At 52.9% G+C, this 15,708-nt stretch overlaps 5 protein-coding genes across 5 annotated transcripts; 2 read left to right on the top strand and 3 right to left on the bottom strand.

Moving 5' to 3' along the window:
- Positions 1-4,276: 4,276 nt before the first annotated feature.
- Positions 4,277-6,182, bottom strand: J4E79_003579 (uncharacterized protein; the record flags this gene model as incomplete). Its single annotated transcript, XM_049352472.1, has 3 exons — positions 4,277-4,993; positions 5,042-5,728; positions 5,781-6,182. The coding sequence occupies 3 exons, from the start codon at positions 6,180-6,182 to the stop codon at positions 4,277-4,279; spliced, it is 1,806 nt and encodes a 601-aa protein (XP_049212851.1).
- Positions 6,183-6,987: 805 nt separating this feature from the next.
- J4E79_003578 (uncharacterized protein) lies at positions 6,988-8,041 on the bottom strand (the record flags this gene model as incomplete). Its single annotated transcript, XM_049352471.1, has 5 exons — positions 6,988-7,037; positions 7,088-7,469; positions 7,517-7,616; positions 7,669-7,725; positions 7,956-8,041. 5 exons carry the CDS (start codon positions 8,039-8,041, stop codon positions 6,988-6,990), a joined length of 675 nt encoding a protein of 224 aa, XP_049212850.1.
- Positions 8,042-8,483: 442 nt separating this feature from the next.
- On the bottom strand, positions 8,484-10,209 carry J4E79_003577 (uncharacterized protein; the record flags this gene model as incomplete). Its single annotated transcript, XM_049352470.1, has 3 exons — positions 8,484-9,518; positions 9,586-9,972; positions 10,030-10,209. The coding sequence occupies 3 exons, from the start codon at positions 10,207-10,209 to the stop codon at positions 8,484-8,486; spliced, it is 1,602 nt and encodes a 533-aa protein (XP_049212849.1).
- A 1,557-nt stretch (positions 10,210-11,766) lies between these two features.
- Positions 11,767-13,106, top strand: J4E79_003576 (uncharacterized protein; the record flags this gene model as incomplete). Its single annotated transcript, XM_049352469.1, has 4 exons — positions 11,767-12,198; positions 12,269-12,428; positions 12,480-12,680; positions 12,730-13,106. The coding sequence occupies 4 exons, from the start codon at positions 11,767-11,769 to the stop codon at positions 13,104-13,106; spliced, it is 1,170 nt and encodes a 389-aa protein (XP_049212848.1).
- Positions 13,107-13,898: 792 nt separating this feature from the next.
- J4E79_003575 (uncharacterized protein) lies at positions 13,899-15,671 on the top strand (the record flags this gene model as incomplete). Its single annotated transcript, XM_049352468.1, has 2 exons — positions 13,899-14,287; positions 14,462-15,671. 2 exons carry the CDS (start codon positions 13,899-13,901, stop codon positions 15,669-15,671), a joined length of 1,599 nt encoding a protein of 532 aa, XP_049212847.1.
- Between the last annotated feature and the right edge of the window lie 37 nt (positions 15,672-15,708).

Genomic DNA, 15,708 nt, shown 5'->3' with positions numbered 1-15,708 from the left:
GCGTTGTCGATCGCATTTCATTAATTCTCCGTACAACGGACCGAGTTGCGCGGATCACTGTACCAAACAAACGTCCCCTGAGACCGCCGTTGCTTTGCGTTCCACTACCTCCACGCCGCCGGATCACCAGTCTTGGCAATACTCTTGACGACTTGCTTTTATTGCCTGCCTCTTGGCACCATGGAGGGATTGCTTTCCGCGCTTGGCACTCGTTCATGTGCCGCTCATCATTCAGACAGCCAATCTACACGAGATTGACGATATGTGCGTCGGGTGGGATTTACTTCCCGTCGCTATTGCCGTTCACGAATTCTTAACACGGAGAAAACGTCCGCCACTTGGCAGGCAGCACAACACAACCACAGGCACGAGACTAACGAACCCAGCGGTAGGCAATGTGGACACCGCTCCAAAGCTCAACAACTCATCTACATATAGTGACGTTCCGGTGGCCTACAAGACATCCACTATCTTTGCACTGCATGCATTGCCCCGACTAGACCAGTGCCTAAGACCCAACATTCCATTGTCCCCCAGGTACCAGCCTCGTTGACGACGCGCTAGGATGCAGAGAAGCTTCCGCTAACAAGACTCTGTGCTTGTTGCCATCAAGGTTTCGTCGAGGCTGGACAAGCTCACGCACGGCAGCATCTCGGACACCTCCTGACCTTCTCTGATACATGCTTCGGGTGGTACAACAGCGCGGAAATGGCGCGCCAAGATGGGTAGATCACCTTGGCGCAGCAACGTGTGCCACTGGCAACTTTCTGTCGTGCATGATCTGCCCTCTCCGCCGGAATGAAGAGTCACAGCAACGTCTTGGCCTCATTTCGACGGGAGCACCCGGAAGTCAGTCGGGCAAGAAAGCAATCACGTCCACGACCGGTAAGACCACAGTCTATACAGAGACATGCGGTCCGTATCTTGGAATGCCACGCCGGTCTTATCGCGTTCTTGTTCGGGTCGACCCGATCCGGTAGGCAGTCTGGTGCATTCCAGGAGTGATTACATATCGAGGTATGCATTAGCTTGAACTCTATAAACACAACGATGTAGATCATATCGAACAAGTTCGGGACGTATCTATCCGTGTGGGGAGCGGACAAGCTCATTTGTAGATATTTCTCTTCATGAGCTCTTTTAAAGATAGCTTTGTACACTTTGTTGATCTTTGCGGACCCGAAATACAGTTCATACTACATTCAGAAAGACGATAGCATACTTGTGTTGTACATTGGCCCTCACAAGCTGCAATAACACGCTCCAGGGAAAGTAGTACTGTCATTCTCCGTGGAATCTTGGGCACTCGCGCCTGGCTTCACCCGCTTGAGCAGCACCCGGTATTTTCCCGAGGATTTACTGAGCCCATGAACATAACAAAGCAAATAATGTAGATAGTGCGAGGTCTCCACGATCTAGGTTGGTGTCACACAAAGCTTCTGCGGGCCAATTAACTCCTTTATGCGCGATTGCCCTCTCTTGCTCCGTGTGGGTACGGATCACTTTTGATAGCTGCCCGGATTCATTGGAAACTGCGAACATTTCGAGCTAACTAGTATGCAAGATAGTAGGTCAAGCGTGCGATCGCGCCCTGCTTTGGTATACATCCGTTGAAAATCTGATTTGCTTCGAACTCGTCCTCATGATTTGTTATTCGCAACGCAACAACTTTATACCAGCTCTATCACGCAGGCCACATTTCTCTATTGACAATGGGTATTTAATTGAATTAATAAATGTGCTGCGATCTGTTCTTATGCTTTCCCGCGAAGTAGATATACCTCTCAGGGCAAGATCTAGAGGGAAATTTGACGCTCTGAGCAAAGAGACGAGTAAAGAGACGAGTAAAGAGACACCTTTCAAATCCTGCCATGCGTAACGAAAGATTGTATTCCAGACACTACACTAGAAATACCGTTTGCATGTCTTGCTTGGGTTTGCCGTAGTTGTAACGCGTGGGATCATTAGTCCCAATGCACTGATCTTGTAACAGACCAATTCTGCGGTACGTAGAAACATGACCGTCCTTTGTAGCCTAGATATCTGTTGCGTGTACTCGCTCAACAATGAGCGCGGTATGTTCTCGATTGCGATCAGTTCCGACAGGAATAATATCGTACTCCTTCTCTTTTGTCGTGTTCCCTTGCCATTCGTCCCAATAAATCGTTCTTCTGTGCCAGTTGCTTTCCCCATTTCCCATATCGAGGGGAGGCAACCTACCTTCTCGTACATTCTCTGTTTCAATAAGAATAGTAACGACCTGAGCAAGCAGCTTGATCGATCCTGATTGGATGTTGCCATAGGGGTTACTGTGTTGCGCAAGTGTGAAATGTACGTCCAACACTTGAACCAATATGTCTCTGGTCCTCGACCCCCCTCTCCTCAATATACTTCCGTGCACTGAGGCCCAACTCCAAGTAGGGGCTATCTTCATCCGATTGGGCGTGTCCACGTTTGGTGGTTCAAATTTGTACCACAATAGATCTTCTGGCAAGCGACTTTTCCATAAGCCTGCGCAGTACAAATCGTCACTATTGAATTTACGATGTACGAGGCTCGCCAAAGACGACAAGGCGACTAATCGATCTTCTGAATTAGTGAACTCTGTCTTAGAGTAATCAGCGACGAAGTACATCCATGTGGCTTGCCGCGGACCATTGCCAAATCGTGCGCTCCAATTAAGTCCTGATACAGAAGTCGTTACTTCTAACACGTTAGTATGGCCATGCTCTAGGGCACTACCACATTCCCAGATCACGCCTTGCAACGTAAAGTGGAGTACGCGTCGTGAGAGGAGCCGCTCTTGAGTAACCCATCCGCGCTTGTTCAAAGCCGAACTTGTGAGTGCCTGATTGAACTTGATGGATACTGGCTTCAAAAGGCGAACATTCATGTCCCCGCTGCTCATGTGCTGAACAACCTGGCATGGAGCGGCGCCAATTCGCTTGCTGTCCGTTTTCGAAAGGAAGCCATCTTTTGCACTATCGGCGCAAGTAGCGGCAATATTGCATATGGCGTTTTGATATGTAGTACCCATGCGAGGGCCCTCCGTATTCCAGTCCGTGTCATCGCCATAGGCATCAGGCTGGACAATACACAGTGCATCTATCCACAGGAATCGCATTCCGAGCCCTCTTGTTGTTTCTATAGCGTCTCTGAAGGTTTGTGGCATACTCTCCACTTCGATGCTGATTTGGCGTGCGAAAGGCGCTCTCAAGACGCAGCCATGAGGTGTGTCTCCCCATCGATAGCTCAAGGTGCAGTATTGTGACAATTCGGCTACTGATAAAGCGCCATTAAGGATATGCGCCTCTACATCGACCACGAGAACATCAGAGCCTTTTGAGAGATCTAACAGCCGACGCGGCAAGGATCGCTGCGTACTATAACAGGCAGCAGGGTTTTCGAAACCTGGGGGTATTCCGTCAAGGCCGACGTTATCTATCTTGCCGCATTCGCAATGAGATGAAAGACACCGCGAGAGAAGTTGCTGGGCTTGTGATACCGGATCTTCCTCTACTTCCAACGGAGATGGTCTACATGGTAGATCGTCGGCGCCTATCCATACATCAATGCCGTGCCCAAGTAGTATAAATGGTGCTGATTTCATGACTGTGCCGTGCTGCCGAAAAAGCCGTATCGGCTGATCCAGATACTTTTCCTCCGATGCCCACTCATCAGCATGCTGCCAACAAAGCGTACAAAGATCACAGCCAGCACGCGCTGAAGCGATCATATGTGCTCCTGATGACCATTGTCGATCGAGTTGTGGCGCCGGCAGCACTTCCGCGAAGTCCGCGAACGCTGTGCAAGGAGCACAACGAGGCATGGCGACCGTGAAGCCAGGGCGATGAAACGATGTTTTGAAACTATGTTGATAAGTGTGCAGTCGGAAACATGAGCTGAGGGTTCTCGATTCGTATATTTGGAGACTGGACGGTTCGAGGAAAGCCTGTGGTGAGAAGGAATGTGTTGGAGTTCAACCACGCCGCAACCTTGCAGGAGCGGGGTAAAGCTCAGTAGAAGACGACAGAGCCTTCGTGCGACTGAAGATTAGGACCACGGTTCGACTTCCGACGCATCGATAGCAGAGATACATCCAGGGCGAAAATCCGATCGCTGTGCGCAACCGCCATACTTGAAGACGCACCCCCTCTGAAACGTGCGAGGACCAGACCGGTCCGGCTAACGGGTCAATGTTATACATTTCTATGCTTTTACCCTTCAGTCCCACTACTCAGCGACCCTATATACACGCCATCGCTCTTGTAAAAGTTTACACCCCACCGTCTCCTCTGCGACCCATGCCAGAGTCTCCAACACGTACCTCTTTCTTAACATACGCCATCTCTTTAGCAGGCACGATCACCCACTCCCTCTCATCCATAATCCTATCCAGACCACAGCTACGTCCCTTCCAGCCCTCTCCCCTCAAACTCCTCGCCACCTGCCAAGACGCGGCGATGATATCGTTCACGCTAACGCCATTGAATTGCGCGCCTACAACGCGTAACCGGCCCTTGAACTCGTTGGACATGCCTTGCGCGAATTGCTTGAGGCGTTCATCGTAGCCGAGTGTGTATTGAGGAATGCAGTCGCGGGAGAGGTTTGCGATGTGGGCGGTGGGCTCGTCGGTAATGTTAAGGTGTCGCTTGATAACGCTCCTCGCCATTTCTAGACCTTCTTCCTCCGTGGGAAACCCCTTCCAGCCGTCCCACCAGTGGCCGCCCATCATGACTGTGAGTTTTGTGCCGCTAGCTGTGTCTTGACCTTTAACAGCAGAGGAGTCCCAGATTACGCCAAGAGCGCGCTCGGGGTTTTGCTCGAATGGAATTCCTTGTGGGATGAGGTAGCCGAAACCTTCATAAGGGAGAAGGTTTGGATTGGGGAAGTAGAGGTTTACTGTCATGACTGTGGCGAAGGGGGTAATCTCGTCGTTCTTGAGGGTGGAGATGGCGAGATCGAATGATTCAGTTGATGTTGAGCCTTCAGTCTGTATACTGTCAGTACTTGCGGTTCTAACTGAAGACGATGAACGTACCCCAGAGACAACCTCGACACCCAACTTCCCGTTCTCATTGAGAGGCTTGAAAGTATGAATGGGCGACTCTGTTCTGATCTCAATGTTACCTTTCGCCTCCACAGCATCCACTAATGCTCGAACCATCTGCTGCAATCCGTTTCTGAAGGAAAACATAGCGGAATCCTTCAGGTTCTTCGCAAAGTCGAGTTCCAGATCAATCTCCTCGTTCATAGCTTTCGCTACTTCCCGATCATGTGGGTGGACGAGTGTGACCGGCTGCGATTGTCCGTGTTCATTTTGCATGCGGAACCAGCCTCCAATAGCACTGCCGTATCGCGCCTCCAATTCCCAACCCGTATTAAACAACGTCTTAGCGCTCAGCTGATTGATATCGCCGGCATATATGCCGTGGAATACCGCTGAGACAAGATTGTCCGCTATCCTCTTATCCACCCTTCGTGCGAGCCACGAGCCAATTGTCTCATCCGTCAGGGAGTCCGGCCGCTTTGGCCTCAATGGTTCTGTGATCGCACCCAATATACCCTTCAGTATGCCAGTCCGCCATAATGTAAAGAAGTCTGCGAAGGTGGGTGGTGGAGAGGGAAGGCGGTTGAGCTGGTCAGGATAGTAAATGAAGCGGTTCTTTGCGCCGGGTTCGCTGCGCCTCGTGTATGTGATGTCGTCAACGAGACCGAGTTCTTGTACCTATACACACTCCATTAGCAATGCCACCATGGTTTAGACATGTTCGACTTACCAGTCCTGCAGTGACAGTTGCGTTTCTCAATGTCCTCGGGCCCAATTCGAACAGCACATTCCCATTCTTTCCCTCTGAATCCACAACGTCGACTCGTCGACTCTTGATCCAGCCACCCGTGTCCTTCCCCGCCTCAAACACCACCACTTTAGTCTGTGGGAACTCCTTCGCGATGAAGTGGGCGCTCGTCAACCCCGCTATGCCACCGCCGAGAATGGCTATCCGCTCTGGGTACGAGGACTGGTAGCGAACGGCGCATTGTGCCGTGGAACGGAGGAGCAGACGTTGTGATGATGCGAGAAGTGGCCGACACGGATGCAATGGGGATGGCGTGTGGGATGCAAGCGCGGGGCGCGCGGCAACGGTCTTCAACGTCTTCTGCGAGACATTCTGGAGCCGCATTGCCGGTTCAATTGGTCGCAAGATCGATTGGATGGGCGTTGCGACGACGACCAACAAGGTGCATTGGGAAGTTCAATTGATGTTCCTGCGGGAAAATGTCCGAGCTTGGGCCGCTTCCTCTCCGCAATCGATGGCTGCTGCCGTCATTGATTCAGCCCTACACAGGCCATACCATGCACGAGCAATTCAGTGCACACAAGAGATCAGCCACGACATCGGGTACACAGCTTAATAACAGGCTACACGCTGAGGGATTCAATTGTCAAGAAGTTGTATTTCACAAGCTACCGTATACATATAAAGTCACTGTCACGGCAGAACAAGTCTATCTACTGGCGCAAAGTATACAAACCTTGAATATCGTATATTTTCGCATCGGGGTGGGGGCGTCGGGGGAGTTGCGTGAACGTGATTTCGGAACGGGGATCGAAGGGGGAAAGTGAGGTTGGAAGACTTCGAGGTACTACGGACCGACCGAATAGTGTACAGGCAAGGAACTCGAACCGCATCGATATCGACCGATCGACCGAAACAAGGCGAGAAGTCCGAATCGAATGGAAGTCGCCGTAACCGTTCGCAAAGAAGATCCGAATCGAGCTTTTCGACTGCTGAATGCATTAATGTCGTGGCAGGACATAGAAGTAAATCTAGCCTCCACTTATGAAAGTAACAAAATCCCAGAAACCATTTTCCTCGCAACAAAACACCGTGCTTGAACCAATTTGAGCACTCGTGTCAATACTAGCCTTGGGCAGACAGTGACAGTGAACCGGAAGCTGCTTGCTAGACGCAACGCAACTCGGCTCTACTCAGCCACGTCCAGGTCTTCGTGAGCGGGAGGGGGAGGAGAGTCGACTGTATTTGTGATCAGAGTAGTTCGTCGTAGAAGGGGTCGGTTGCCTCACTCTTGCGGACTTCGCCGACCGGGTCAGCCTCGCGCTCACGCTCGCGCCTCTCATCGCGATCGCCACGGTCACGGTCGCCACGGTCGTCCTCGCGATCACGGACATCCTTCATCTCACGGTCGCCATCAATGGGGCTCCTTGACCGGTCGCGGTCACGGCGGTCGTAGTCGCGCTCGCGGCGGTCGTCCTTGCGAGGAGAAGCTCCGCGCTCGCGACGAGGAGAGGTGCTGCGGCGGCGAGGAGAGCGAACACCTCGGTCTGCACGGTCACCACCACGGTCGGAACGGTCGCCACGGTCGCCGCCACGCTCAGAGCGCTCGCCACGGGGACGGTCACGGCCGGAGTCAAACCGCCATGATGCCGAAGGAGGCGTACGGGCCCACTGTAGCTGATTAGACAGACCCACGTCATTATGCGGTTCGGACATACCTCGATCTTCAACAAGTCATCGCGGCCGATGCGCTTGTTGTGCATCTCGTGGTACGCGTCGTCGGCGTCACGGCGAGACTCGTATTCGACGAAGGCGAAGCTGCTGGCCTGTTAGAGCCTGGGTCGTTTGCTACCGGGGAGGGCCAACTCACAGTCTAGAAGAAGCCGAACGGGGCGCTGGGATGTCGCAACGGACGAGTCGGCCATAGCTTGAGGATTGTCAGATCATTTGTTTGGAAGGGGCGTGTGGAAGAAGGGCGGAAGGTGCAGATCGTCGTCGACGCGCACGGGTGTTGTGGGAAGGAGGAAGCTGCGCCGCGCAACAGCGATCGCGACACCCGGGGCGCGTGAAGTGTACAAAGGCTGTGGAATCGAGGGCTACGATGCGGAACGACGATGCGATTGCGATCGGATTGGGGCGAGGCGTTGGAAGACATACCGTTCGAACTCGTAGGCAAGGTCGCGAGCGCGTGTGCCGTGGCCGAAGCCGGTGACGTAGAGCGTGGTGCCGCCGCCGCGAGACATGGTTGTCGTCTAGTTGGGTATCGTGTATGGAGGTAAACGGTTCAAACTTGCAGCTGTGACAAGTCGAGGGTGACAGTGACGGGTGTGGTCGATGATGGAAGGTCGCAAGCCGGCAGGAAAGTACTGGAGGCAGCTACAGCAAACGCTTGGACTAGCGCGCCTTGGCATTCTCACGCAGACGTCAAGTACCTGAAGCTTCGACATTCACTCGACATCTGATCCTTGCAATTTGCGCTAATCGGCGGAACACTGACGTCGCGCATACTGTCGCACTGTTTTGGTGGTCCTGCCTCTTCGAGATGGTCGGTGCCAAAACTACCTCAATTCGACTGATGGGGAAAGAGCTCACGAGCGCGTTATGCGCAAGGCAACGCGTTGTCGAGCAACTGTCGATTACATATTACACTAATGGTACATCTATTGCTGACTGTCTACATTTTCACTACGCAGGAAATGCTCCGTAAGGTGCTCCCTCGAGCTTAAAATACCCTGGCTGGAGCACCTGGAAGACTCCCGTTGGGTCGTACTCGCCAGAGATGCTCTTCAACCTTTGCTTGTTGGCAGCCCCATAACTAGCAATGACATCTTGGTACGGCGACGCGTAGTTCATATAGATGTAGTCGTGATTGAGATCCTTCTTCGCCGCTTCCTCGACAAGCCGCTCGTACAGGCTGTTGCTGAAAGACATGATCCGGGCATTATCCGCAACGTCTGTCCAGAGGATAGCCAGATTACAGATGAAGATTGGGCCATCGCTGGGGTCAAGACCGAGCGCGTTACCGCCGTTCTGTTGCATCTTCTCCATGGCAGGGACGGTGATTGCCTGGAAGGAGAGAACGGGCAAGATGCCCGCAGCGTCTTGAATCGCAGGCACCATCTCGAAGAATATGTCAATGAACGCCTTGAAGATATCCCGATCCACCTTGAAAGTTCGGTCCCAATAAGTCTCTTGGACGCCATCGGGTGCCCCAGCACCAAGTTGGTTGGCCAACGTCGACATGTTCGCAATGGCCGTTTGGTCGATGATCGCTGGGATGGCTTTCCAGTCGTCAAAAACTGCTGGCCATGGCGTAGGCTCGGAGTACTCTAGATCCTCGGCCGCAATCTTCATACCAGCCTGTAGCGCAAAAGACACGATCTGAGCTTGTTTCGTGTCCTTCTCTGCGTTGACAGCATAGTTGTAGTATGCTTCGTACACTTTATCCCACTGATCCTCAGTATGGGCGCGCTGCCCACCCCACATTTCACCTTGAACAAAAGTTCTCATGTTGAACTTGGTGACAATACCGAAGTTGTTGCCACCACCGCGAAGAGCCCAATAGAGATCTGGAGATTGGGTGGCACTCACGTCCACAATGATGCCCGAGGCTGTCACCACTTCGAAAGACTCGATGTTATCGCATGCCCATCCATGGGCGTTCGCGTAATGGGAGATGCCTCCTCCTAGAGTTAATCCAGACACACCGACGGATGAGATCTGCGCACTGTTAGAAGAGTCATGGCAGTAGGGAGCTATAGAGAAACAGGAAAGGGAAGCAACATACGCGACCACCAATAACTTCAAGGCCATACTGCTCAATCCATGGATACACGTCCGCCCAGCGATTTCCTGAGCCAACAGAGGCGATCTTCTTGTCTGCAGATAGGGTCTTTTCGGTGAATTTCTCCAGGGCAATAGTAATGCCTCCCTCAATGCTAGATCCACCAGCAAAGGCAGCGTGTCCACCTCCTTTCACAGCGAAAGGGCATTGCGTGAGTCGGGACAGGAGCACAACAGTTGAGACTTGCGAAACACTACTAGGCTTGAACACACAGAACGGGTTGACAACGGCTTGCTGAGCCGCCCAATAATCGCCGGTGAAACTGTCGTATCCTGCACTTCCTTCCGACAACACGGTACCGTTACCAAAGGAAAATCTTAGGGCTGCACACTATACCTCTTGTCAGTATCGATCTTGAGCAACATGCAAAAATGTGTATCAACATACAGCTAGCGAACAAGCACTGGAGGAAGATCGTTCCGCCAGAACTGCCAAACCAGAAATGCCAGTGACATCGAAGCCGTTGTTCAGCAACGCTTTGGTGACATTGAAGTCGTCAGGCTCGAAACCACTTGCCAGCACGCAAGCTGCAAAGGCGCTTGTCGAAGTAGCTATCGTAAACTTCATGCTCCCTGTTCGCCAGTATGCGGAAGATGCCGGACGGTGGTATATAGCTGGTACCGAGAGAGTGGCTCACTGACTGAGTTGCAGGGAGCCACTGCACTTAATGTACTTCGGAGTAGGTTTACCATATTCGTTCCAGGCCGCGAAGGACACTACTACGGACGTGTTGTCAGTGCTTGTCCGACGGGGTCTATAGCTCTCTAGCGACGCGGAACGGCCAGTTCGGTCAAATTCTTAGTGGACAGTAACCTCGAAGTTTGTGGGGTAGAGACTAGTCTATTGACGTGAGGCGCGCCGTGGCAAAAGTATAGCATGGTAGCTGATAGCGGTATTCATCTGGAGCTGGTGTGGCTGCATGGCAATTTCGACGTAGCGCAACATCGGTGGAAGCATGAAAGACATCTTTGTTCTTTTTCTCCGAGGGCTCTGCGGGTAGATGCATCGCTTCCGATGAGCTGGGTTGCTGTGCCTCAATCTTGCAGCGATTCATGGTCTCCACTTTGCAGCGTCTGGAGTAAGACATAAGAATTCACTTGCCAAGCAAGCGTTCGCGGTTCGTGTTGGGAGTGGATGAGGCAGGAGCCAGCCGTGCCGCTCTCTCATCTTTGCCACGGGACGGTTCAATACGCCACCACCACGCCAGCTGTACACTACTATCCGGGCATCCGCCAACCGCAAGACACCTCTTTGCACCCGCACCTATCGACCAGGAGGCAGCTGACTACATTCATCCGACTTACCACTGAGCAGACTTCTAGGAGCAGCCACTTCTACGGCTGTCCAAAGTCTCCCTTTTAGGTTCGCACCACGATAAAGTCTGTGAGCCAATATGTGATATGCTAGTCTCTTTGTGGCTTGCCTCGCCGAAGCCTGCTCCCCATCCACGCTGCCAGGTGGTAATCTCCAGGCACATGTCGGCATTGACAGAAAAAGCATGCTGTCCGCTAGGTCCGCGTCAGGCACCGTGCCGCTTCGGATGCTGTAGCGCAAATACGAACAACACACGACGAGGAATAGCGCGAGCGGAGAACTGCACCTCCTAAGCTAAGGGTCATTTAGCCAGGAGGCGTTTTGGGGGCTTGCTGACTTACGTCCACCACGGAACACCAAACGTGCGCGTCAACACTTGAATAAGGCCATCACAACTACTTTCGGACTTCTTGAAAAGAGTGCGTGACGTCGCGTAAGAGGAAACGATCGGGATACCAGATTCCAGGAACCGGGAACTGAGGACCGGGGCAATCCAGTCGCCGTCTAACCCTTACCCACACTCCGACACGCGATGGCCCCCATGTAAATCAATTTGCATATGCGTCTTACGGGCTTTTGCACCCCTACGCGCACTGTACTTTGGGTAATCCCTGGCAAATCCCAGCTCCGAAGTGCTTTAATCCAGAGTGTCGGGCTTCGTGGATCGGAATCCTAGGTTCATTCCATCTTGACAGCTTCAACGGCACGGTCTTGTCGCGACACACAAACGCTTCGAGGAACGTATCCCAAGGATTCTGTTATTCTTTGTGCGAGTTTAAACGACAACTGGAAACACACGCCTCAGCAACCATGTCCACGGGCGCTGACTGGATCTCGCAGCATGATTTACTCCGGACAGACTACGCCATGCTGGCGATGACATCGACGGTCTTCATCGCACGGATCGGTGTTCAGATTTGGCGGCGCAAACCCATTGAAGCACAGGACATCCTGCTTTACATTGCATTCGCTGCCTATCTTGCTTTTACCATTCTTTACATCGTCATTACGCCCATTTTCTTCAGACTCCAGGCTCTCCAAGCTGGTCGCATTGCACCATGGCCCACCATGATGGAAGACATTATTCTCGCCGCGAAAGTCATGTGGCAGAGCGGAATGGAATATTGGACGTGTCTTTGGTTTGTTAAGTTCTCACTATTGGCACTATACAAGAAGCTGTTGTCTGGAATGCCCAAGAAGTACCTTTGGATCTGGTGGTTCACCTTGATCTTTTGCGTTGTGGTATGTAAGAGTTCACGTTGCTTTGTCTTTACGCACATAGCCTCCAGCAAGCATGACTAACTGGGCACAGACATGGGCAACGTGCATCATTACAGGCCCTGGTCTAGCCTGCAACGACACCAAGAGTTTCTTGGGCGAGGGCATTCTATGTTCATCGCCTAGCGAAACACGCCGGCAAACTGCGAATCTCTATTATGCATACGCAGTGGATACTGTAACCAACATGATGGGTGTGTTCAAACGCGTAACTTGATCATATTCTTAGTACTGACAAGTGGCAGTCATGTTCCTACCCATCAGGCTTATCTGGAACCTGCAGATGGAAAAGCCGAAGAAGATCGGTTGCGGTCTCCTATTCGCATCCGGCCTTGTTTGTATACTGTTCTCAACTATCCGCATTGTGCAGGTTGGCCAGGATGGAAGGCCTCGCTCGCCAGATCCAAAGTGGCTGACCATGTGGACCATCATCGAATGTTCGACAGGTAAGTCCAACGCATCTCAATACACTCTACTCGGCTAACTTGATGTCAGCTATCATCATCGGTTGCTGTCCAGGGCTCGCGTCTGCAGTACCAAAGAGCCGCTTCCGACGAACAGACAGTATCTCCTACGACACACAGGGCTACGTTCGACAATCGCCTAATCGATCCAGTGGAAATGCGCCGAAGAGTCATGGCTTGAGGAATATGCTCGGTTCCAGAAATCGCGACAAGAACAGCGAGAAGATGTCAGGAGACATTAGTATGTCGAGGACTGGGCATGAGAGTGAGGAACAGCTTCCAGAACGCAGAACAACAGGCTCCGGTGTTCTTATCACAGATGAACTACGCGAGCAACAGAGGCTTCGGATGGAAGAAGATGAGCGCATGGAAGAGGCACGCCTCAAGTTTGAGCAGTCGCATGCGTGATCTTGATCGGCTGAATACATGAATTTCTTGATAAGCCCTCTATATGCTGTGACAGTCCAATTGGAGTGTTCAGTGAATAGCATTACGTTGTACTGTCTTTCGAGAACGATGACCATGAGTTGGTCCACGACTGTTGAAAAACACGATCACCTATCATTGAATGTCAAAGAGAGCCTCTCTTTGATCGCCGGCGCGTGTTACTTCTGTTCTCACTATTGGCAGAGGTGATGCAACATCTTACTCGTCTCCAAATAAAACATGCACTGCAAATGTCTGTCTGTATCTAACAGTGACTCTGATTATTATGACAAGGACACAGCTGTCAGTGACCTACTACCGGCAACACGGTCTAGGGGTTTGAACCAGCTGCGTTACAAAGCAGCTACGAGCCGCTTTGATCCACCATACAATGTCTCCGGGTGCTGTTAGAACAACCCCATAGAGCACATCCTGATGTATAATCGGGTGGCGAAGAAGGCGGGCGATGGAACAAGACGCACCGCGAGGCGCTAGTGGCAGCGGCAAGTGCCGAGCTTTGATTGCGCAGAACTTGAGCAGGCGCTCCGAGACAATTGCTTCCTTCTCCACAACCCACGCTCCAACCCACTGCACTTGACGCGCACCCATCTTCACGACTGACGACACATCTCTTACGACCGTCGCACTCCGTACCCGCGACAGCCTTACGTCACACGTCACAAAAGTCGCGTTCCTCGTCGCTCCCTTTGTTTTCCACCCACCGCCAACCTCGAATTCACGCGACAAGCCCATCAACCAACGCCTGCCTTCACCATGGCTGTCGATTTCTCGAGCGAGTCGCCGCTGGCGATGCAGCTGCAGCAGGTAGTCCAGCCCAAGCTCGCCGAGTTTGGGTGGACGACGGGCGGCGAAGACACGACGCTCTTCGAGTACATCCTCCTTATGCTGGCCAACGACAAGAACGAAGCGCAGGTCGCATCAGAACTGTCAAATGATCTGCTCGACCTGGGCCCGGAGAACACAGAGACACAGCAGTTTGCGCAGTGGTTATTCGAGCAGATCGAGCACCTCAAGCAGTCGAGCGGCGGCAACGCGCAGGTCACACAGTCAATCGAGAACCAGATGGACAGCACCTCAAACGACAACTCGGCAGCTGCGCAAGATACAGATATGGAAGGCGCGTCAGAAGGACAAGGCAATATGTATGTGAACCCTCCACTTTCCCGCCCCTTTAGGGCAGCTCCACAACCGTGGAAAAACTGCAAGGAGATCGCGCAATCACGCGCATGCCAAATCAAGGCGACGTCGAAGCTTGCCGTGGCTCCTCTGCGCTCACGTTCCTCGTATCAAAACCTGCAGATTCTAACCGCAAACAGTCCTACAGGCCCCAAGGCTATGCGCAACGGCAGCGGTGCCCAAGCAGCACGTCCAGCACGAGGCGGCCGGATGCTCAACCAACTTAATAAGAACATGGACCGCAACAGCGACTCGGTGTTACATCGCGTACGTGGCGCCGGCGGTGGAGTTGGTCGTGTGAACGCGCACGCCCGCGATCCGCCAAAAGGCCCACGGGGCCAGAACATCGGACGCGGAATCGAGGCAATGGCAAACGGCCGCGGTATGGGCAACGCCAACATGAACATGGGCCAGATCAACATGAACGGTATGGGTATGGGCGGTATGCCAGGAATGCCTATGCCGGGAATGGGTGGTCAGAATGGCATGCCTGGCATTGGCCTGAACCCGCAACAGCAAATGGCCCTGATGCAGATGTACGAGCAGCAGGCACAGATGATGCAGCAGATTTTCTCCGGTGGCCAACCAACCGGCTTCGTCAACCCCAATTTCAATGGCAACAACCGCGGACCTAAGAAGCCGTTACATCAACGCATAGACCGGTCACACCAGGGCGGCAGAGGCATGAACCCGAATGCTAAGACTTTCACCAAGAAGGAAGGCGAGGACGAAACGATGGCAGATGGTCCAGCTGGAGAGAGCGGCAGCGGTATGGACGTCGAACTGCCTTCCGGCCGCCCAGATCCCTCGTCCACCATGTGCAAGTTCAACTTGCGATGCAGCAACCCCGACTGCCACTTCGTTCACCAGTCGCCCGCTGCGATTCCCGGAACCCCGGTCGACATGAACGATACGTGCGACTTCGGTGCGGCATGCAAGAACAAGAAGTGTGTCGGCAAGCACCCATCGCCTGCGCAGCGACAGAAGTTCCAATCAGAGCAGGAGTGCGCCTTCTGGCCCAACTGCCGTGATCCCTCGTCGTGCCCCTACAAGCATCCCACATCAAAGCCTTGTCACAACGGCGCCGACTGCGCTGTCGAGGGCTGCAAGTTTGGACACAGTGCCATCATGTGCAAGTTCAACCCGTGTCTTAACGCGCGCTGCTTGTATAAGCATGAGCCTGGTCAGAAGAAGATCACTACAAATAAATGGGTCGCCCCCAAGGAGGGAGAACACGTTAGCGAGAGGAAATTTGTTGACGACGAGCAAAAAGAGGAGTTGATTATTCCGGGCAAGGACGAGGAGATGCAACAGGCACCGGCGAACGAGGGCCTGGACGTGCAGGCATAGAAGGATCCTGAGCTATTTTACTGGGACGTAGGTGGTG

Source organism: Alternaria viburni (genome assembly GCF_023758015.1).
Source record: "Alternaria viburni strain BMP 2772 chromosome Unknown scaffold_6, whole genome shotgun sequence".
NCBI lineage: Eukaryota > Fungi > Ascomycota > Dothideomycetes > Pleosporales > Pleosporaceae > Alternaria > Alternaria viburni.
The sequence above is the reverse complement of the archived record's forward strand: the minus strand, read 5'-3'. Positions and strand labels throughout refer to the sequence as shown.